Below are 23373 nucleotides of genomic sequence, written 5' to 3'. Positions count from 1 at the left end.
AGCGCAAGCAAGACAGATGAGACGGCTGTTTGGGGACAAGATATGAGCCCTGATAAACGCAACCCAGAACTGAGAACCAGATGGAAGCGCCCCTCTATTATCCACCACTGATCGCCCTCTGCACAACATTGACTGAACGGAAACTCCATCAAAGAGCCGTCCTCCCTTCCCCGAAATGTGCAGCGTGGCTCTAGAGAGTTTTAGATTAGGGGACGCAAGCGGCTTGCGTACGCAAGAACTAGGGGCCGTGGTACTGCGCATGCATAGACCCCTACGTGTGGGTCTGCGCAGTACCGTCGCCCCTAGTTTTTGCGTACACAAGCCGCTTGCGTCCCCTAACCTAAAGCTCTCTACTGAGTGGCTGTAACCCTCGCAGCACTGGATGGAGTTGGTTTTCCTGGTGGCTGATGTACTGGTACCATACTAGAGTATTAATATCGTAGTATACTATAGCACAGTGTATTAGGAAATCAGTATTCCAGCACACTGCACTCGCACGAACAATAACAGCCAGTTTTCAGGGGCATCTCATTTTCGTCACGGCCATTAACGCTGCGAGGCTTGACCAGAAACTGCTTCGTCGGCAACAAAGGTGCAGTTTGGCCCCGAGTAGGCGAAAATCTCGGCCTCGCCAACGAAAGTGACAACCTGAACGGTGGCAATTTCGTTCATGGCCGCCATGTTTGTGACAATGCGTGCCCGGACCCCATTCGAAATATCCGACGACATACTGCATGGCGTTTGAAATTTCGGCACCACTTTTACAGGTCGCTTTCTTCTTCTTTTTTGACGACTGACTGGCGCACTCCTAATCCTGCCCCCTGTGCTTGCCCTATCATGAGGAGGCAGCAACACTAGTACCAGCATCTTGTGAAGCCATATTTAAAATAAAGTGTGGAATCTTACTGCCCTAAAGCAACTGTGTTTAGCGTCAGTGCTTCCACAAAGGTTTTCGCAGAAATGAAACCTTCATAAAACAACTTTTTTTTTCATTTCATGAATCTGCCAACAGTATGCAAGAACGTTTATTTTTTGTCTCTAGATGTTACTACTGGCTCACCTGTTGCTGGAGTGTCACCAGTGATGTCATGAGAAATGGCCCTCCGAGCTGTCCACTACAGTTTCAGTACTGGCGTATTTATAATTATTTTTTTGCTTAAAGTTATTGCGTTTTGATGTAAAGTGAGCTACCTTGCATGCGTCAAGAAGTGCAGGGAAATGTAGAGCAAACACCTCCCTGATAAAAGAACGAAAAAAAAAAAATCCTTCACAGATGTATATGCCAATCTGAGAATTCATACATCAAAGACAGCGAAGCCCTGTAAGCGAGTTATCACACCCTTGGGAAATACAAGGACTGTGTTTGCTGGCTCACGGCCTCGCTCGAACACAGCAGTTGTTGGTCATGGCTGGCTGTTCTTAGTGAAGGTTACCATGCAGGCTACGCCAACTGGTGCCAACTTTAACCACTACAGTGGTACAAACACCTAGTTTGTACCACTGTTGACCTAGTTGACCTCCAACATAGAGGCAGTGTAACGTGACGCGAGATTAAAAAATTCAGAATTGCTGGTTAAAAATACTGTGTACATAAGTTGTCTTTTTGAACGAGATATAAAGTAGGTAACCTTTATTTTATAATCACTAATCATTGTGCTTCAAAGCGAATGCGGACCTTCTACATGTGTCACATTGCATTTACATTTGGTATCAACCATGCCGGCCTTCGTCGAATGAAAACTGTTGCGGAACTCTCCACAACAGCTTCACTGTAAAAGAAGACTTGAAGTGATTGACATTCCTTGTTCAACTACTGCTAATGCCTTTTTGGTAGAAGACATTCCATGTATATCATCTTACTATGTCAACATATTCAGTAGATACTCCATCATTCAGAAAGCAACATGTAACTAATTGCTATCCAATACATTAGGATTAGCACAAGCAACCCTTTCAATGCCATGAACGAAATGTCCTGTAGAAGGCCATTTTCACTGGTAGTCTGCAATGCAACTACAAAGCAATGACATGGAACAGCTGAGAAAGGTCCCAGCATAAAGAGGCCACGCAATACATCAGCAGTCAGATGATCATGTTTGTTCCAAGTGCACTACAAAAAACACTAGAAATTCATACTTTTTTGTTACCAGCAATGCCTGCCAGCCATACAAAGATTACAGCTATGGTCTACTCTTGACACGATCCATCACTGTTACAATATAGCAAAGACAAGGCACTTCCAGGTTTACTTAGCAGCTCATCTATAAATCTGCATATGTACAAGGTTTCACAATCTGCAGCCGTCCAAAAAAGAGTCACATCTAAAGCACAGTATGCAAAATGAAAATCAGTTCACTTTTCCACTTGTGGCATGACGAAACATTTCTAAAGAAGTACATATCACGACTAGGCACACCTGTGAAAGTGAGTCAAAGGTACAATGGTCACAGAGGACCCCATGGCAACAGAGACAGCATGATGCTTGTTTGTCCAAGTTGAGAAATACCAAAATAAAAAGCACAAAGAATTTGCAAGAGTGTTCAACATGCACTTTCCACTTAATAAATGCCCAAAAACATAGCTAAAACCTATTATCGAAGTAAAGGCAATATAAGACCAGTTTGTATATCGATCAACATATAAAAATAAACAAAAAACATGACACACGAAGGGTAAAAGCCTTGGTTGCTTAAAGCAGGTCCAAATGCACATAACCTCAGGTATGCGCTCATCTAGACTATACATTACTGCTGATCTTAAAAGAACGCAAACCAAACAATTATTTTGCACACGATGATGTCATTAGATGTAGCGATCAAGTTGAAAGCTTTTGCTCTACTAACACAGGATTTGGTTAACCACACATAAGTCATTACCTGCCCTTCCAGTCAGATGTGCAAAGGGTTTGTTTTTGCAAACATAATAAGAGCTCGGATAAGTATGCAAACAGCTAAATAAGATAAATTTCGACTTCTGACCTCCTTTTCGTAACACAATCAATTCAATGACCATGTATACTACAATCAATGGTGCAATGTTCAGGCTGCCTGCGAAAACTGCAGTACACAGTTTTCTTCTAGAAATGCCTTCAGGAACCTGGACTAGAATATTCTAAGGTGGAAAAAAAAATGCCACTGAAGTTTTGAAACATGAAAGAAGAGTGCCAGTAAATGGAACTAAACTACAAGAGTATGGCTCAAGGAACAGAAATAAAGTAAAATTGCATAAGTACCCCTTTTAGTGGCCTGCTAAAATATGCTAGCAGGTAAAAGGCCCTGAGTGCTCAAGTGAGTAGTGTCTTATCAGTTTTGGTTTTCTCTTCAAGACAGCAAAATGTATTCCAAGTGAGAATCTGAGAGCACTGCGATGGGAAAATGAGCACGGGGTATCTGTGATGCAGCTTTTAAGTTAAAATACGTTGAGGGCAAGGTATTACTAAAACATGCTCACTGCTTCAAGCTTCTTCCCAGGATGAGATACTTTGTAAAGACAAGGCTCGAACCAGTTCATCTTCAGTTCAAAGGCAGTGTCCAAGGCAAGCACAAGACATCCACTTTAGGACGAAGGCAGTCCCGAGTTAAAAGTTTTGCTGCCGCTTTTTCTTCGCGTCCATAGCGTCCAAAATAGGCTGTCGCTTGGCATGGTAGCGGCGGCGAAGGTCTTCGATTTCCCGTTCCATCTCCGAGTCAAGGCTGGACATGCGATGACCAAGCTCTTCGTAGCTGAGATACTTGAGCTGTTGAAGCCACAGAAAGTGTACATGTGACTGCCATTCCTAACTGACTAAGATATGCTCACAAAGCACGCACATAATACTGTTTTGCATTCATAGGTCGGCCCACTCATACCCACTAATATTTTTCTGGGTTCTATGTACTCACCCACACTCGTAGGCAGTCATTCACATTCATACTCACTTCCATACAGACTTACCGGTAGCCACTCATCGGCACTCATTGACAATCGCTCATGTTGATACGCACATCCGCTCAGACCTACTGTCATTGACTTTCGTTCATACTCACATTAAGCGGCACTCCTGTTCTTACTGACGTACCTTCAAACTCACCAGCCCTCACTCCCGTTCACTCTCGCGCCCACTCAAACCCCGAGATATAAGTGTGGATCAAGTTGGCGCACTTGTGAGTGTGCCAACCTATGCTTGTTACACTTGCTGCGTTTGAAGGAAAATTTTCGCTGTATCAATCTATACCACTTTGCAAGCTTATTACTTCTTCAAATTTGGAAATGTCGGAGCTGTTACTACAAGCCTACCAAACCTGCAGGCTAAATTTTCTTCATGTGGTCTGCGAAAAATAGCGCCCACATGGCAAATGTGATGAATATATTTACTTGAAGTACATGAAGAAACAAGAAATTAAAGTCACTTTGAGAGACGAAGTGCATGACATAAGTAAAGAGCTTGCAGCTAACATTTGTTAGGAACATGCTCCCACAAAAGATCATCGTGCATGCATCGCTAATATATTTGCTGAACGGCAGCAATGGAACAATGTCACTACTCAACTATAATGTATTAAAATTTGTTGCCGGGCAAATTGGTTGTTGACTTGATGTATATTCAGTGGCGTAGCAATGGGGGGGGGGGGGGGGGAGGGCAGGTGCACGGGGCCAGTAGTGGGGGTGTCATATATGTCTGAAGACACCCGAAAATTGTCAATATTCTCGCCTTTCTCGTCTACACCCGGGGGGGGGGGGGGGGGGGTGATGACAGAAGAGCTATCGGCCCCGGGTGCCAGACGACCAAGCTACGTACTGTGTATATTGCTGCAACAAAATTATGTGTCCTGCACCCTTTTGCGTCTTGCAGCAAGCATCAATTAGCCTACAGAACCACTCAAAAGCGGTGTCAACGTTGTCTGCAGTTCAAAGTGAAAAGCAACAGCCTGCTTCTGTCCATAGGTTCTACAACAACAATGAAATTGGTAATCTGATAAGAGCAGATGACAAATCTTGTTTTGATTTGGCATGTACAGTACAATGAAACTTGGGAACACCCGTCGATCACTGTGATGTGAAAAGTAAAGCTAGCATTAAATTTCTATTTAGGTAGTACATAAAGAGTTCTATATTTCTGAAGACACTAACTGCCGATGCTTCATACTTGTTCATGGGCCAGTGCAGCCTATTGCTTAGATTTTACCTTCTCATCTCATGCCAATTGCTGACTGAACCATTGGCATGCTCTGCAAAATTGCCCTGTTTAACGTATCGAAGGTGTGCAGTGGGCTATCAGGGACAGCATAGTGAAGGACTCCTGGTTAATTCTGAAACCTTAGGGGTTCTTTAACGTGCACGCAAAGCAGGTACACGAGCGTTTGTACATTCCACCTTAATAAAATTCAGTAGCCTTGGCCGGGAATCCAACCTACAAACTTGTGTTCAGGAGTGCAACATTGTGGGTTGTGCCCCCAACCTTGTACCATGGTGATTTTAGTCACTGTAAGCTTCCTCTTCTTACAGCTTTCACAGTTAGCCAAGTTGCGCATGGACAGGGCACACAGGAAACAAATAATAAACTACACTCACATAATCGAAGTCACCTTCCATGTAGCCGCGTTGCTGGAACCTTGGTACTTGCACCATATCCATGTGAGAGGGTGACTGGGCGGCAGAGAGCTGCTGCTGTGGCTGCTGAATCTGGTTGTGCAGGGGCGGTTGCATCTGTCCGTGCTGTAGTTGCTGCTGCATGCGCTGAAGCTGCTGAAGCTGCTGCAACTGCTGCTGGTGTTGCTGTTGCTGCTGAAAGAGTCTCTGCTGTTGTTGTTGCTGTTGTTGTTGCTGTTGCTGCTGCTGCAGCAGGAGCTCGGCCTGAGATGCCACGCTGGCTGGCAGGGGCGTGTTCATCTGGTTCAGCTGCCGCTGAAGCTGTTGCGCGAAGTGTTCCTGACAGGTGGGCACCGCCTGAGCAACTTCCTGGTGCACATAGGCACTGCCTGTGTGGCTTGTTGCTGGTGGCCGAATCAGGCCCTGCAGCAAAGAGAGAGCGTGCACGTTAAGTAAGGAACGACCAAACATCATATGATGCTGCCTAAACAAGTGCCATGCTTCATGAATTGTGTCCTGCAACTTGCACATTTACTCTCACAGCTTCAAAGGACCCTTTCAATACAAGCTGAGCTTTTGAGTTACGTAGAGTTGGGTGTGAGGATGATTTCCGACTTTGTCATGACACCAATGCATGAGTGTTAATGCTATGTTTCGTTTTGGCCATCAAGTCAAGACCTTGGCGGCAACAGTGTCCCCTCCCCCCAGCATTGCCTATTAGCAAGGGCTATAAGGAAGCAAAGTCATGTGGTGCACCTACAAGCCAACCACAATGTCATCTTGTGTGTTTACAATTTAATAAACGCCCTTGTGTCAGCTACCGTATTTACTCAATTCTAACGCGCCCCTTTCCCGTGATCAAAAGAAAAAAGAAGTGCCTTCGATTGTAACATGTACCTGTTTGCCGTGACCTAAAAAAAAAAGTCCGTTACAGGACCGCGCCACCTCATTCTTTCATACAAAAATACAACTTTCTCTCATTTGGAAAAAGCAAGATTTACTCCCAATGGACTAAAGTTGCGATAAATAAAAAAGTCGCAGTTTCGCCCGAAAGGCGAAGCATCGATTATCACAGCAAATTAGTAGACAGCTGTACGAAAAGTAAGGATAGCAGTTTTATCGGCCGTATAAACTTTTAAACATTCGCTTACTAGCTAAATTAACAAGCATGGTGCCACGCACGTACAAGCAAACATGCCCGTCTCACTCAATGATCACGGAAACTCTTTAAATGCTACAGTGGGGAAGTGCAGTAGCAGCAGCGAGGGAAGTGACCTTTGTGCGGCCTCTCGCTTCAACACGAACTAAGCGACGGGAACACAGCACAGTGCACCCAGATGCGTAGAATCTTGCCTCCATTGCAGATCGCTTTCAAGATAGGGGCCGCGCAGCCGCGCTGTACGTAGCAGCTGCCGGCGTAGAACGCCTCTCCTGTTTGCACCAGGCGCGCTCTCAAGATTCAGGAACTCGGAACGCCCGTGATGCGGCCCGATTTCCGTCTGTCTCCGCACCTGTGATCGCTTTCATTTTAATTGCGACATCGTGATGAACTCAGCATGTCTTTGCAGTCGGCACTTCCATGCTGATAGAGCAAACACAGAAAACGGGAAGACAGACGGTGCACTAACCTAAGCCAAAGGAAGCATTGCCTAGGCACACATACTTCAGCACATGGAGAAAGCTACAGCAGCTAGGCTTGAAGTGCATACGAGGCAGCCATTTTTGAAATGCCGATGGTGATATGGTAAAGCAGATTTAGGGTTGTACTCGATTCTAATGCGCACACAATTTTTGGACCCGTTTTATCGGGAAAAAAAGTGCGCATTAGGTTCGAGTAAATACGGTATATTTCCAATCAGTTCATGTAGGTATATATTTCCTTATTTAGGTTCTCAATCTCGTTGCATGTCAGCAAAGAAAAGGTCTGTTGAAACAGAGAAGTCTTGGGGGTGCTGGCTACTCCTTTAAATCTTGTGTTTTTTTTTTCTGCTTATTCACCGAGTTTGCGAGTCTTAAAGAAAACACGAGCTGTTAATGGCCAGCGTCTTTCCCTGGCCTCTCTCTCTTCTTTTAATATGGGCAGTTGGAAAACTCGGCGAATTCACTCCAACCTGTTGCCCACATGGGGTGCTAAACCTCTCAAACTTGAGAGGTTTATTGAGTGAAAGGAGAGTACAGTGGATGTTGCCCTGCAAGCTGTCCTGCACCAGTAGAGAAGCTAATGCGTGATGCCCAATACCTGCACTGGAAAATGTAGATTGTTAAAACTCTGAACTGTCGAGATGTAGACCTCCACACCACATTAACTGTCTGTTCACTTTAACCACTTAAAAAAAAAAGAAAGATTTTGTGCTTAATTTCTGCATTGTTTCAAGTCAAACATGACATGATTTGCATCCAAGATTTCGAATAATCACACACCGCTAATTACAAGTTGTCTAGACCACATCTTGTTTATACCCAAACAAAATCTTCTTGCTTCTACAGTAAAAGCTCGTTAATTCACAGCTCCCTAATTCTAAATAGCCGCCGCGGTTCGTCCAACAAAGTATCAATACATCAAACAACTATCTTTAAAGCGATCTGCGATGTTTGCAGAGTGCGCGTAGTGCCGGTAGCTTCGTAAGCAACGTGCTTTCTACGTTTCATTCACATTGAAGCGAGAGCTGTACAACGGTCAATTCGCTCGCTGCTACTGCCGCGTGTCCTCACTCCGGCATTTCTCAGCGAGTTTCGCGGTCATCGAGCGAGATGTGTTCATGCTTACCTGTGTGCGTGTGACACCATGCTTGTTAATTTAGTTAGTAAGCGAATGTTTATAAATTTATACGGCTGATAAAACTACTATCCTTACTTCGCACAGCTATCTACTAATTTGCTATCGCAACCGATGCTTCGCTTTTCAGGCGAAACTGCGACATTTTTTTTTCTCCGCGCCAGTCAGCGCAACGAACGTGCGATTGGAGGAAGAGCCATCTCGACGTCGGGCACGCAGGACCGTGTTGGCCGCGTCCAGTTACGTTGGCTGCACTAGTGCTTCGAAGTACGTACAGACGTTGTTGTTCACGCCAACGTGACGTGGCATGGGTGCGCGCATGCTCACGCCCCGAACGAGCTTTTACTGCACATGACAAAGCACTCAAAGCAAGCAAAGCCTGAACTTGGCTCACCTGTGGCGCAGTGGCTGCCAGTGCCTTGGACAGGTCCTGAGGAAAATAGTTTGGGTGCGGAGTGCCGTCGTGCCGCGGTGACGCCTTGGAATTGCTTCCACTGCTTCCCTGCTGCTCCCGCTCTTTTTTGTCAAAGTGGTCCAGAAAGTACGGCCGATAGCTCTCTTTGCGCTCCCCAGTGGAAGTGTCGTGACCTGCCACAATGAGATAGGCCGGTCGGATCGTTACACAGGGGGTACAACCTTAGGGGTGCGCAAATATTAAGCCTCCTTAAATCTTAGTATGCTTGACTGTAAACATCATCTGTTATTATAGTGACACCACCTGCAGCGACCATTACCAAATGAAGAAAAGCACCTTCTTTGCCCTGCCATTGCTGCAGTCAACGTGCATATCCATTTTAGTCTTGAAAGTGTATGCAGATGCAAACAGGCTGGCAAGACTGCCTTTTAGAAACCCGCATTCTGCCATTTCACTACCACGTATGCTCCGAAGAATCTAGCTTATCTGTTTATAATGCTCCATTTGAGGTTTTAATAAGGCGTACTTCATAATGGGCCGCATAATGACAAACTTGCTAATGCAGTGACTACTGACATGTCAACACTGTTTTAGCACATTAATGGTGAAAATGGCGGTTCATTATTTAGAAACAATTCAATATTCGATTGAATTCATTTTTGGTACTATATTACATTCGTATTCTATTTGGTCTTGAAAATTACTCTTTGTACACGATTATAAAAGCTGTCTTAGTTCCGGTCAACGGTTGGCGCCATGTCAAGTATGAACAGCACTAAGTTGACATACTATTGCAGCATTTTCCTCAACTGTTAGCCGTGATCCACTGAATATGTAATGTCCCCTTATTATGTGTTATGACGTACTCAGTGGTGGGTCGCGAGAGTGCTCGAGGACATTAAACAAGAAAATAAATAATACCGCGACAAAAGCCAACTAAGACAAGTAAGCCTGAGAAATGTATTTTCATGGCAAGCTAACATGAGAAACATGCCTTAGGTTAGAATTTCTACAAAGGACACTCAGAAAATCCTGTGCAGGCTTAGACAGGGATATGCACTACCGGTACTGTAGCAATGAGATCCTTCCCTTTTTATGACGTGCCCTGAACCTCAAGTCACACCGAGTGCTTCGTCAAAACTCTGCCCTCAACTGCTCTAAGAAAAACGCATAAACTGATAGGAACAGTTGTGATCTGAATATGACAGGCCCATATTGCTATTTAAATGCCGACATTCACAGTGGCTCCCGTACAGAAGACGTGTCCTGTGTGACAAAAATTACAGAGCAATGGTTATTCAGTTAATGCGATCATTAGCCAAAAATAAAAGCACACATGGCAACATTGCATGGCTGCCATGGCAACAATGGCAACTGGTGTGTTACCTTTCCCGCTACCCACCGTGGTGGTGTAGTGGCTTTGGCATTGCGGTGCTAAGCCTGAGGGCGCGGGATTGAATCCTGGTCGCGGCAGTCGCATTTCAATGGGTGTGAAATGCAAAAATGCTCGTGTGCCATGCATTGGATGCAAGGTAAAGAACCCCAGCTGGTCGAAATCAATCCGCAGTCCCCCACTACTAATTTAATTTTTAACCTTTCCTGCTGCCAGACAATGCCAGCGTGGCATCGGCACTTCATCAACCAGAGCACTTGTGACACTCTGCGGCAGTGCTAGAGAGGGCAGCATTCACTCCCGTTTGTTTCTTGTCCTTTGATCTCGTGATATGCCCCACAGCTAGAAGCTAGAACTCATCTCTCTCAAGCTTTAACACAGAGCACACATTAGCTTACCCAGCCCGAGCAATCCAAACACAACTGTAATCACAACAACAGGAAAAGAATGTAGTCCAGGCCTCACGTTTCATGGTAGAGTCATCCTCTTCGCCATCACTGTTGATGATCAACGTACCAAGGTCTGACTCTAGATCACTGTTCATTGGGGCATCGCCACCAGCCCCTCTGTCAGGAACCAAAGTGCCTGGATCAGCGTCCAGTTTCACCATCGTGCCAGCATCCACCTCGTCATCATCAAGAAACTGTGGCACAAAGAACACGGTAATCAGTTACTTCAATGACCAATCATCAACGGCAAAGTGAACAAAGCTACAGTAGGGTTTTGTAAAGGGAGGCCTAACATTACCTTCATTCCATATAGTCATCTTGCATGGCCTTTTTCACAACACCGCACAATGACAGACATACCGTATAGCCGCACCCCCAACTTGGCAACCCAAAATGTGGGGAAAAAAAATTTCCGATGGAGAAGCAATTGCTTATAGTGCCTCGATGCCATGCATGCGCTTCGGCAAATTTCCGTGCGCTGCATACTTCTGCATGCCACTACTAGATGGCAAGAGCCCGGGTGTACACAAGTCGCCGGCTGGGCCAGCACCATTTTGACCAAACAGTTCAGTTCTGCGTAAGGGCCGTACCTCGTCAAAATTGTAAAGAAATGGCCTTTACACAGGTCTATACAGTAAGCCAATACATATTAAAGAAGCCTGAGACCATCGTTAGGCAGCCAGCACCACAGGCGCGTTTCAAGGCAATTGTTAGCGCCACACAATTTTTTGCGTCGGGCAGTCACTTGTGCCATTCTTCTACAGGCGACTCCGAAGAGGAGCTGTACAACCCCTTTTTCTTTAAGAAAAAAGAATGCATCACTACATGCGAAACCATTCCCTTGAAACATTTCCTGCAGAAGTGTTCGTAACTTCTTGAGGGGACGTGACCAGGCTTTGGCTCAAAAACATTCAACGTTTAGCAGAACTACAAAGAAATTATGGTGATTACTTGCTTGTAATTTTGTTTTTTTAATGCCTTAATTGTGTAGATGTCTTCATTATTACCTTTTCTTCACTATAGCTTTAAATCGCCTCCTCTAGTGGCAAGTCAGCAGCCAGAAACCGGGGAAAACAACCCTTGGTTTTCTGAAAGGCATCACATCTCCAGAATGTGCATTGCTTAGAACAGTGGTTCTGATGCTCCCAGATGGCTCACCGATAACCTCTTTGGTACATCTTTTAGAAGCAGCAACAAGGAGCAAGGGCCTGCCCAGCTCCATTTCTTTCTCTTAATGTCAACTAGAATATCGGCTGCGCTCATTAGCTCTCTAATCCCCACCACTGTCTTGCTGTCTCTTAATGGCATGCCTAAAATTTTTCGTTTTATTGTTCGTTGCACGGTGCTCAACTTCCTCTCAAGCAGCTTAGTTAACCTCCAAGTTTCTGCCCCCTATGTTAGTACCGAAAGAATGCAATGGTTGTACACATGCTCATAAAAAATTTTTTTTTAACCTTCTGAGGGTCAATGACGTAAATATATGGCGCCGCGAACGAACTCCAAAACGGTCGGTGCCGTATATTTACAGCGCCATCCGTATACTTAAAAAGCGCGCCAATCCAATTTCCGAACTTTTTCTTTTCTGTCATGTGCTGCCACTATGTGGGAATACAGGAAATTTTTTTCGTGCACCTTCCTCTCTCACTTTCTGTTGCATGGTTTGTTTTAACGCTAGTTTGCTCCCGTGCGTTTATATAATACTGCTCGTGCATTGGCGCACGCATGGGTGGGCAGCGGCTTGGGTTTTGTTCTGTGAGCGGTTTCGGCTTCTTGTGATTGCAAAACTCATGTCTATCTCATTACTAATTGCTGAAAGGGTGAACGCTTGTTTCTTGCTCGTTTAGTGCTCACAGGGGTGCATATAGGAAGGATGCCGCCGTGCATGCGTTTCCATTGCTTTTTTTTTTTTTTTTGGAGACTCGCTAAAACTAATTGCCTTTGGTTGGCGATAAGATGAAGATTAGCGGAAGTTTGTCACAAGTTTTGCTTTTTTGACGGCCACACAACCACACAGTTTTCTTGACTGGGTGCGCCTACACAGTTCGATTACGCTATGGATGTACATATTAGTGTAAGAGTAGGAACATTTGAGTCTTGCGAAATATTCTCGTGTGTGCATTTTCAAAGCCTTGAACTATAACCATGCATAAAATTTTCAATTCTTATAAGTGTATTTCCTTTTTTATCGTTGTTATTCATGAATTAAGAGTACATATATACCAATGCAAAATATTTTTTCTCACTTTACGGTTACCCTAGAAAAATTACGAAATAATTCCCTAAGAAGAATTGGAATCTGCAATAAAAAAAATTGACCCGAGGCGGTTGCATCTCGTGAAAAAAATTGACCCTCAAAGGGTTAATAATTGGAGAAGCATAGCAAAAATACTGACCGCTTCACCGGTGCTGCCTCTCCTGTCCTTGCGGAATGCCTCATCCTCCTGAATGTCCCTGGCTTCAACAATCATCTGCTGCAGGATCGCCACAGGTTTTGCATTGCTGATGAAGACATGCTGTAGACAAATTGCAAAGAAACGATAAAGGCCATGCCAAGCTTCATAACCCAATACCAGGTGCTTTCCTTATGTAGGACACCTCAAAAAAGAAACAGTCATATCTAGGGTCCTGTTGTTCTTGCAGGTGAGCTATGTGGCTAAGCAAGCATTAGCAGCAAGAAAAACTAACAATAATTTTGCTAATGAGCTAAAAATGCTCTGATTATACTTCTAATAACTTTAGGGCATATTTTGCAATAGCAAAATTAAAGCAGAATATTGGCTTTGTTAAGCAAGGCAAACGTGCAGATGAAGGGACAATTGATAACAGCAGGTTTGTTGCGCTGAGCATCAACCATTTTTATTTGCAATTACAAATATCTTTTTGCTTTATTTTGTTCAGTGCTGTTGTAGTCTATTACATTTGTTGTGTTGTTGGTCCCTCTCTAGTTTCACATTCATTAAATCCTAATTTTTCCCACCTTGGACTTTGCCCTCTAATTATTTTGTTTTCACTGCGTTCTCTTGCCAGTTGACCAAGCCACTTATGTATAGCAATGTGTCAGGTGTGCCTAATACGTTGTATGACCCCAATTAAAGATCAGTTGGCAGTCGATGCATCTGCCCCGTTCATGTAACTTTTCCTGTCGTCTGCAATGTTCCCCATGTTCAACACAGAAGACGTACAACATAAAACTAAACAAACAACGAAAGATGTCACTATAGCTTAGCCATGCCACCAGTGCACAGCATGGCACCAGTTCTGTAGTGACTCGACTCTCTTCCATGCATCATACACTTTTGGTTAGGGGCTCAAAAGAGCAGCGAAAACAGGGTACATTTGAATGCTCCATTTACGTTTGAATGCACACTACCTGAAGGAGGTCCGATGCTGTGGCCCTCTCCTCTGGGTTTTTGACCAGGCACCGCGAGACGAAATCAATGAATTCCGGCGACCACCGGTCTGGATCCCGAAATGATGGAGGAGGTTTGGTGGGAATCATGAAGATTGCCTGCAACATGAACTTTTACTAAGTAAGTGCGGTAGTAGTAGTAGCAGCAGTAGTAGTACTAGTATTAGTAGTAGTAGTAGTAGTAGTAGTAGTAGCACAAGGCTTGGATACACAAGTACTTGATGCCGCAAGCAGGAATGCACATGATGCGCAGACGACATTCTATGTCCTCTGTATTCCTCCTTCTATTTGCACGTTCAAGTCTTACAATGTTTAACCAACTCACCCAATTACCTGTTCTAACATAGTCATAGCAGTTAACGATGGAGTAGCAATACTGTAATGCTCATTCTCTCACAAAGTGTGCTTCGAATAAGCTCTGCAAGAGAGGGGCACGCAATGTAGTAGTACGGACTGCCTTACTCATGAGGTCACAAAAAAAATGCAAACAAAGGTGGATAATGATTCAAGAACCTTATGTCTTTACATGAAGCGTTCATAATTAGAATGCTTGACTAATGCACCAGTGCCAAAGCACAGAAAGTAACTATGAAACACTAATGAAAAGAGAACTCCAAGAAAAGCTGTACAACTAGAGCATTGCTGACCTGTGAGATAAACATTCATGCAATATTGTTTTCAACTCAATTACATACACTTATCTTGTATAGCATGTAGTAAATACAAGTAGTAAAACTTTTTCACTTTACACTAGTAGTAACGCTTTCACACCCATTTTCCTCACTTTGAATAAATACCAAACTGCCATCACTATCTTCGTGTTTCGAGTTGGCCTCGTTCTTTGGCAATTAAAATCATCTTTATCACTGCCAATAAATTTAGTAATAGGGTTATTGCTGTCGGCACATTTTGTTGTCTGCACATTTTGACATCTGTTGATCAGTTACTGATATTACGGTCCTGCGTGAACACTATTTCCTCACTACTTCAATTAAATTGCCTGACACTGTAATGTATGTGGCACATAGATTAATTTTCACATAACAAGAATTTAATTCATTTGCGCATAAAAAGCTAGCATTTCGATTAAATTGAGTCGGAAGACCTATGTTGTGTTGTTAGGCCCCTTGTGCACTACATTGCCTGATTACATGTTAGGCCAACAATGGAATTCTACTGGACTAGACTGGTTTGTGAAGCAGTTCAGTGCTGTAAGCTGTTTTACAAACCAGTCTGTTAATGTGTGTGTATGCACACATTTACAAAAATTATTTTGATTAAAGCGTCCCGATTCCAACTCAAACCAATCTGTGTTTTGTTCCAATCTGTTTGTTGTTGTTGTTATCTTCAGCACTCTTGTCTCAGCTCAGTCTCTGACAGAGAAAGATCCCAAAAACTTGAAACCTAAGACCTGCCACACATCACCAGACAGCTACTAACAATGACATTCTAGGCGTCCGCCATGACTTGCCCTCATAGGGTGAATGTCCCCATAGGGAGGCTTCCCCTCAGCCATCTCCAGAGCTGTGATGCCCAGACTCCAGATGTCCGCTACACAGTCGTAGCCGATCTCCTGGATCACTTCTGGCGCCATCCAGAATGGTGTGCCAATCACAGTGTTGCGCTTTGCCATGGTGTCCTGCAGACATGGGGGGGGGGATTCACATCTCTGATGTTACAACAGAAGAACAATAGCCTTGCAACCTAGGGGACAGACAGATGCCGTAGTGCATTGGTTCATGTATATCTTTGTCACATAGATGACTGCAGATTGTCTCAATAAGTACAAACAACACTATGCAGGCTGCCTGCCACTTCATGATTAAGGCTTTGTTTCATTTTTGATGAGTGTTCTGTCCTGTATTTTATGCTATCATTAGTTTCTGCCCCTCACCTTCGGCAAACCTCTAAACCAGAAGCAAAATGACAGATCTCAGCGATGACTAGCCAACCCTTTCCTCATAACTTTTCTTTAGTTCAGTCCCAGACAGATGACAAAGAAAAAGCTGGGTGTAGGAGGAAGGCAAACAGTTTGCTGTCAGCCTCCTCTCTCACATGCATAAAAAATCAAGCACAGATCAGGAACGTCTGCCATCCTTGCAGCTAGCCTCACACAGTGTATAGGCACTTTGTTTCTGTGCTTTGAAATGATGCGATCAAGTGGTGTAAGTTCCAATAAAAAACTGTGTTCTGCACCAACAGTGGTAGCTACATGCTTCAGTGGTAAGCACACAGTTGACTTCCACAAGCAAGGTTTCCTTGATATGACAGCTTTCTATATATAAAAAGCACTACCCTCACTGGTTTGCAGCTTATTCAATCACAATGCCCGAAACTCTGCACAAATGCACCAATGAATGCATAAAGGGATGGCTGTTGCAGATGCACGTCTCATAAGTTTTCAGAGTTGAACAACTTTCATTTACAAGTACCAATTTCTATGATTTTCTAGGCTTTTGACGAGACTCTATACAAGGATCACTTATAAGCAATGCTACAGGCAGTTAAAATGTTTTAAGTCTCTTTAATAGAGCCAAAATATCAGGCTTAGAATTACTTTCACCCTTTACTCACTGCTGCAGCCATGGTAACTGCACTGTGATGGGGTGGATTACAACAGCGCCTGCTTAATTAGCTTTTAGCACGCACTTAATGACCACCAGCAACCAAAACTAATGAGCAGTTAACCACCATGATGTCTTCCACAGCCCAACTCCAGCTGTGGTGAACCAAGTTCAATCAAGCATGCACTTACTGTGAGCTGGCCAGCAACGCCAAAGTCAGCCAACTTGGCATGTCCTTCTGTGTTGAGCAAAATATTGCCTGCCTTGATGTCTCTATGTATCTTCCGCCGCTGATGCAAATATTCCAATCCTCGCAGTGTGTCGGACAGGATAGTTGCGATTTCATCCTCGGTGAGCTGAACACAGACATGTCACATACATGTGAATGCCACAAGACCAGAGAAGTTATAGCAGTTCCATATCCTGAACTGGACTCTGACAAATAATTCTGGCACTTACAGCAGCAGGAATCACAAGTGTCTTGCCTAGCAGAAACAAAACACGCACAGCAAGAATGAAACAAAACTTTTCCTTTTGTGTGACCACTTATTGATATGATGAAACATCAACACATAACCAGTTGCTGAACTTGCTCAGGCATCACCATTTGATTCTAAACAAAGACATACCAGCTGCACTGATCAGTGAACTTGGCAATATGAAATATTGTGTTACAGTTTGTTTATCTTAGTTATTTAATTCCAGTCCAACATTACAGCACAAAAAATTGTAGCACTGCTGTGACTTTCACAGAGGTTATAAAATGCACACAAATCCAAACAACACTTATGGGTATCATGTCGACACATGCGTCATGTGTCATTTGTATTTGTGTGTGTTTTAGGAAAAAAAACAAGAAGCACTCCAGAAAGCAACAGGCATAATACAGGGATATGGGAGAACAGGGAACCTAACAGTATTGCCGACAAAGTCAGGGCTCCTGATACTCCAGAGAAGTCCCAGCAAGAGTAAACCCAAATCAAACATAGAAATCCACATGTAAAAAAATAGCATCCCTGCGGTCGATAATGTACACGTGCTGGGGCTACGCATGCAGAAGGATGGCTGTGCTAGCAGGCCACAGATCAGTTAACAAGATCGACAGGGCAGGTACTGTGGATGATTGGCAGGATTACCAACAGATACTACAGGGTGAAGGAAGAAAACATGTTATGAGTGGCCCAGGCACTAATCGTCAGTTGGATCCCCATCTCCATCCTGTAACTAATGATGAGACCATCGGAAATAGAGAAGGTCGACATGTTGTTAACAAGGGCATACAAGGTAGCATTTCTCTATACTTTCTGTATAGAAAATAAAACAATCGCCAAACAAGAAGTGATCACCGAACCAAACTGCAGTGGACAATGGAAAGAGGACAACCTACGTACTTCCAGATGTACCTGAGCATGCTCTTTGTTTACAAATTTGCAGCAGGTCAACTAGGAGATGATGTATTCACAGAGCCAACGTAACAGGCTCTGTAATGCTTGCAAGTGCTTTTAGTAAATAAGAAATGCGAATGAGACCCTATTTGGCAAGTCACCACAAGGAGTAGAAAACAGTCTTACCGTTTTCTTCCGTAACCTCATGATGTCCGATACCGATCCTCCACCACAGTACTCCATAACAATCTGTCAAATTAGGGAAAAACTGTTAGACCTACAAACACAACTGCTGTACATTTATGCTAAAGTTAACAATGGTTGCAACAATTTTATTGTAAAGAAAATGTAACGCCTCAATTGCACCTTTACAAGATGTACAATAGACAGTTTTGATGAGCTTCGCTATTTCATCGCTTCCACAAGGGATACTGGCACATCGTACCGGCCCTTGGAACACTGAAAGGCCACTGTGGTTTGAAGCAATTAATTTACTGCATTTCACTCCCCCATCTACCCTTCCCTTTTTATTTCACCTTGATCAACTAGCTTGACTTTCTAAATGAATGGGTTGAAAAGCGAAGATGAAGATTCACAACAGGAGCAAGTTTATGTGTTGCTGGGCTAGCTGGTTCATACCTGCAGGCACACTTTCATACTTGTGCAAAGCGTGCTTTGTTTAAATGGGCACTAAATAGAAGTGCTAGACCAGCCTAGACTGATAATAGTATTCTTTCAGAACTATACTTTCATTGTTTTCGCAGTAATATGTTGATTAGAAGAGAAAACTGAAGTCAAAGTTCCATTTTACTGAATTTCATGTCGAAGCCTTAGTGCCTGTACTTCAGCATGCCATCATGTATTTAAAAGTTTCGTTTTTCTTTTTCTTTTCTTTTTTCATATTTGGGACATTGTGGCTCAGTGAAAGTTCTTTAGACTTGCTAAGTGCAATCTTTGGCTCCCTTAGAATACAATTTTGTCCACCTTTGCCAATAAACAACTAACTAGGCCTAAGCAGTTGCCAACAAAATACATGACATCACAGCGAGCTGGTACGAAAACTTCCAAGGTAGGGGAGCCATTAATCTTGTGTTTTCCCGTCTTTTATAACTTACCGAGACTCCTTTCATAGTAAGAGATTTATCAGATATTGTCAGATTGTAGTACAGTAATGTTGTACATGAGCAAGTACAAATTGAATAACACGACGGGGTGTCCCAAAGTTACAAACTGTCAAGGGGTCACCCTAGAAGCGTAAAGCTAAGACACTTCTATTGTGACTTGTAAGACAAAATTTAATGTGACCTGTTGTCATCATTTTAGCTCTATGTAGGTTTAACAAGAGGGCTGCCTTTACACTTCCAATCTTTTAGGTAATTAACGCTAAGTAGTGATATGTAATTAACACTTTCCGTCACTAAATTAATGACATCTCCATATTGAAAGTCCTCTTATTTCTGTTCCACTAATTTCCCCTCCTACAACACCCTCCTTTGGCATAGAATTTCAAACTACATATTTCAGTAACAGTTAAATAGATATGTGAAAAAAGTATAGCCTTGCTTAACACATTTTTGAACTTTGAACAAAGGCTGTCTCAGCAAAATTGAGTTAATAACTACTTGACGTAGAGATTTTTATAAAATGTGGTGGCGAGCATCCCCACTTTCCTAATATACATCTAGAGCTTTGAGTGACTAATCAAGACAAATGCTCTGCTACCATTGATGCAACAGTAATACAAAGGATTTTTTTAAATATCCTATGAAATTTTCCATTATCTATTTTATATTATTTGCTACTAGTTCTCTGCTAGCACATCCTTTTGTAAAGCGCATTTGGTCAGTTGCCATGTATGGCTTTGACCATGATTGAGTTGTTTTAGTGCAAAGATTTTTCCTACATGAGATATTAGAGCAGTGGCTAGAAACTTTGAACATTCGCTTTTGTGTGTACTTGAGAAAAAAAAAAAACATGTGCCTGAAACTAGCATGAAGCTACAAAGAGAAACAATACGAGTTACTCAGAAAGAAAGCTTTGTAGTTGAAAAATTCATCCTTGCCTCGGAATTGAACCATCTCATTGTTTCGGAAGGGCAATGGTGCTGGTTTTGATCTTTGGATTTGGACAAATTTTCCACTACGAAGCTTTTTTGGATGAACTAGTACAGTTTCTCTTTGTAGCTTTGTGCTAATGTTGGGTGGATGACATTTTTTCCTTTTCATGAAAGTCCCGCAGATTCCTACAGAACTTACTAGCCGTATCTTCCTTTTGTGTGTGTGTGATCAAGGGAATAAAAGTTGACCTTTGCCAATCTTTTGGCCATTCTGCTTTCTTCCAAATTTACTGCCATAACATGGTTATTACTTTTGCCGATTCTGTGCTTTATTAAAAGGCATGGTATTCTGATATAAAGAGAAAAGCTGTTGCTCAAGCTCTAGGTGCACATTTTATGGCATTGGTAACACCATGCTACATCAACGGAAGCTTTTAGTAGAACATATTATCAGTTAGTGGCATAATAATAAAAACTTATATGGAACAGACACAGCAAAATTATGAATAGCCATCGTTTCATATAATTGATCTCACATCATACAAAGAGCAAAGAGTGAACGAGGGGTCAGGGACCTAATGACGACCAACAGCAAATGAAAAACTGCAGAAAGCAAAGTGCCAGTTTCTGGCATAAGGATAAAGTGAGAGAGTGAAAAAACAAACACATACCCATAGGTCAGACCCTTTAAAGTATGAGCCATAATACTTGACCACATATGGGCTGTCACACTGTTGCATAATAGAAATTTCCTTGATGATTTCCTGCAGATCTGTGTCCACAGGCACTTGCTTGATGGCGAGCACCTAAATGGCATTTATTCAGGTCATTATCAGCATCTATCAGCATGCAAGGATCAGTTACATCTTTGCCGCAACCAATTCTTGGTGCCTGTTATTCATATTTATAACATGTTAATGATTTAATAGAAATCATCAATATTGTTTTAACGTGAAGACTAATCACAAAAATATGTGGACTGTGCACATCAAGAAACTGTGAACGTCCATGTATAAACACTGCACATCAAACTAATCCACGTTAGTGTTTCCATTATTAAATTTCCATTATCTACGGTAAAAACCGTTTTTTTTTTTTTAGTCAGGTGTGTTCCTCCTAATTGGCGAACCTACTGTAGAGCAGTGAATAACTACGGTCAGTAAAATGATCGCTGTGCAACACGTTACCTGTCCAGACTCCTTGTGTAACGCTTTGTAGACACTGCCATAGCTGCCTTCGCCGAGCTTACAGATGATGTCGAAGACCTCTTCTGGCTGCCGGGTCAGGCTCTCTTCGCTTAGTTTCTTTAGTTCGCTGGGACATTGCATGGAACAAGAGAGGCACGGTTCGAAATGATGCCCAGATCAGCACCAAGCTGCACATGCTCCCAAGCACAAGGCACAAGAACTTATGTTAATGAAGCAATGTTACCTCGATCGTGAGTAATCAAATACTCAAAGCCCGCTCGCACCTGTTCAAGCAACGTCAAGCGCGAAAGCATGTAAGTACCCTAGTATGAAAGAGATTTCGTGAAGGAGGCGTAATCCAGGCCGGAACTCGTTCCGGAGGCGTTCTCGTGATATCCGTAGAAGTGTAAACGGTTTACAAAACGTGACTGGCAGGAATGTCGCTCACAGGAAATAAAAACGGCGGCTGGCTAGCAGCCCATTTACGGCCAACTTGCAGTCTGTTCACCCAGCCGCCTGTGCGCTCACGATAGCAAAAGGCGGACGGCTTAGAGAAAGCTCAGCTTCCGGATGCGGGCTCTACGATCGCCTATTGCCACCGCCGGACGACGGTGATTTCGGCAGGGCCAGTTCCGACTACTCGCCGCATGTTCGTCAGTGAAGAATAACGCGAAACGAATCCGAATAAACCATTGGTTCCTAGGCTATTTTCGGTAGCAAGCTCGACGGGCAGGGACCGAAAAAGCGCAAACAATACGGACCTTTTAGACGACATCGTGAGCGCTCAAGTTCCTGCCTCCTGAGGGCATGTTCGCCGCACAGCACGTTGTCACAAAACACAGTTCCACGAACGGTCATTCACAGCAAGCCACCCATAGCGATGCTCCGATGCCCACGAAGCTTTTAGGTTAGAACTTCCACCACACTGAGGGTGCACTATCAAGCGAGACACATCACGTACACATCAAAACACAACCGCAACAAACGACTTCGCGATCGCTTTCAACAGAGCGGTGGATGGGCAGTTCGCCTTGGTAGCACCGGCGAGTTTTTCTTTATGCCGAGTGCTTTCGCCTTTCGCGGCGCCACAAACGACATGCTATGGCTAGGTCCGCCATTTACTCAATAAAGTAGCCAGACATAGCGTGGCGCTACAGTCGACAAAAATAAAAGATGGTAGAGAGGGCGCGCAATTTAAAATGTTTTCAGGCTTCAGTATTGTTAAATCGAAGCCGTTTCATTTAGCGCCATTTCATCTAATGCCGCTTTATTGAAGGAGTGGCTGGAGTTCCTTTCTTACCGTTGAGCTGTCCTTTTGATAACAGCCTTTGCTACGGCTGCGTCATGAGAGTGATATGGTCTGACCGGGAGCATTTATGCGCGTCCGAGTGACGAATCATGTGGGCACTTCACAACTTGCTTTAAATTACACACACGTCCAGCCTAAAATAGTAATTTTCCTTTCGAGATTTCTGACCCCGCCCCCCCCCAAGTTACTTCTTTTTTGCTGAAGTACTCGTCGACGTCAGAAAATGATTAGAAAACCAGATCATATCCAGAGAAACATGCGAGAACATCTCTAGAAGGAAGCGTTGATGGAAAGACGCGACCAGCTCTGACAGTTGTAGATCTGGTGCAAAACCGACCAATGTAAAAAAGGACGAAAATATGCAAAGCAAAGGTAGAACACAAAAGATTTAGAGAAAAAAAAAAAAAGCATTGATTGCAAACCAATCTCCTGCGTTTCATTTTTGCCCATGCTGCTGACGGTTTCCGCAAAAGCAGGAATACCAGATGGGGGGACATCTTGCTAATGTGGAATGGGAGAAACAGCGGTAGGGTACGGTGGGTACTATATAACATAACTATCTCACGTTACAAAAGAAAAAGAAAATTGCCTCTGGTTTAGCTCTGGTTGACCCTAGTTGAATCGCGAAAGCAAGAGCTGCATGGCTACGCTTGTGGTCTCGAGTCTTCTTGCACGTTCTTCCTCCGTTTCCTCGGCACGTCGTCTACGCAGCGTCTCATTCCGACGCTCTCGAGAACTCAAAGCGTTCTCTTCCGCAGTTGAAGAGTCACTCCGGGACGTGGCACGACTTCTAGCCGCATCTTCGTTATGACGCTTGAGTCGTGCGGCGCATTCTTCTGTGTCTCTTGAGCGCGTTCTCTCT

General features: G+C 43.6%; 1 protein-coding gene across 1 annotated transcript; it reads right to left on the bottom strand.

The window, feature by feature from the left end:
* Window positions 1-2075: 2075 nt before the first annotated feature.
* hpo (serine/threonine-protein kinase hippo) lies at window positions 2076-22291 on the bottom strand. Its single transcript, XM_050180656.3, has 12 exons — window positions 21964-22291; window positions 21203-21329; window positions 20687-20821; window positions 18146-18208; window positions 16766-16930; window positions 15482-15649; window positions 13972-14109; window positions 12995-13114; window positions 10618-10795; window positions 8739-8932; window positions 5551-5991; window positions 2076-3736 (listed from the first exon to the last, which is right to left on the bottom strand). Exons 1-12 carry the CDS (start codon window positions 21975-21977, stop codon window positions 3578-3580), a joined length of 1902 nt encoding a protein of 633 aa, XP_050036613.1. The 5' UTR covers window positions 21978-22291; the 3' UTR covers window positions 2076-3577.
* Between the last annotated feature and the right edge of the window lie 1082 nt (window positions 22292-23373).

Source organism: Dermacentor andersoni, chromosome 7, assembly GCF_023375885.2.
Source record: "Dermacentor andersoni chromosome 7, qqDerAnde1_hic_scaffold, whole genome shotgun sequence".
NCBI classification, from domain to species: Eukaryota; Metazoa; Arthropoda; class Arachnida; order Ixodida; family Ixodidae; genus Dermacentor; species Dermacentor andersoni.
Note: the sequence above shows the minus strand (reverse complement) of the source record. Positions and strands in the feature narration are given on the sequence as shown.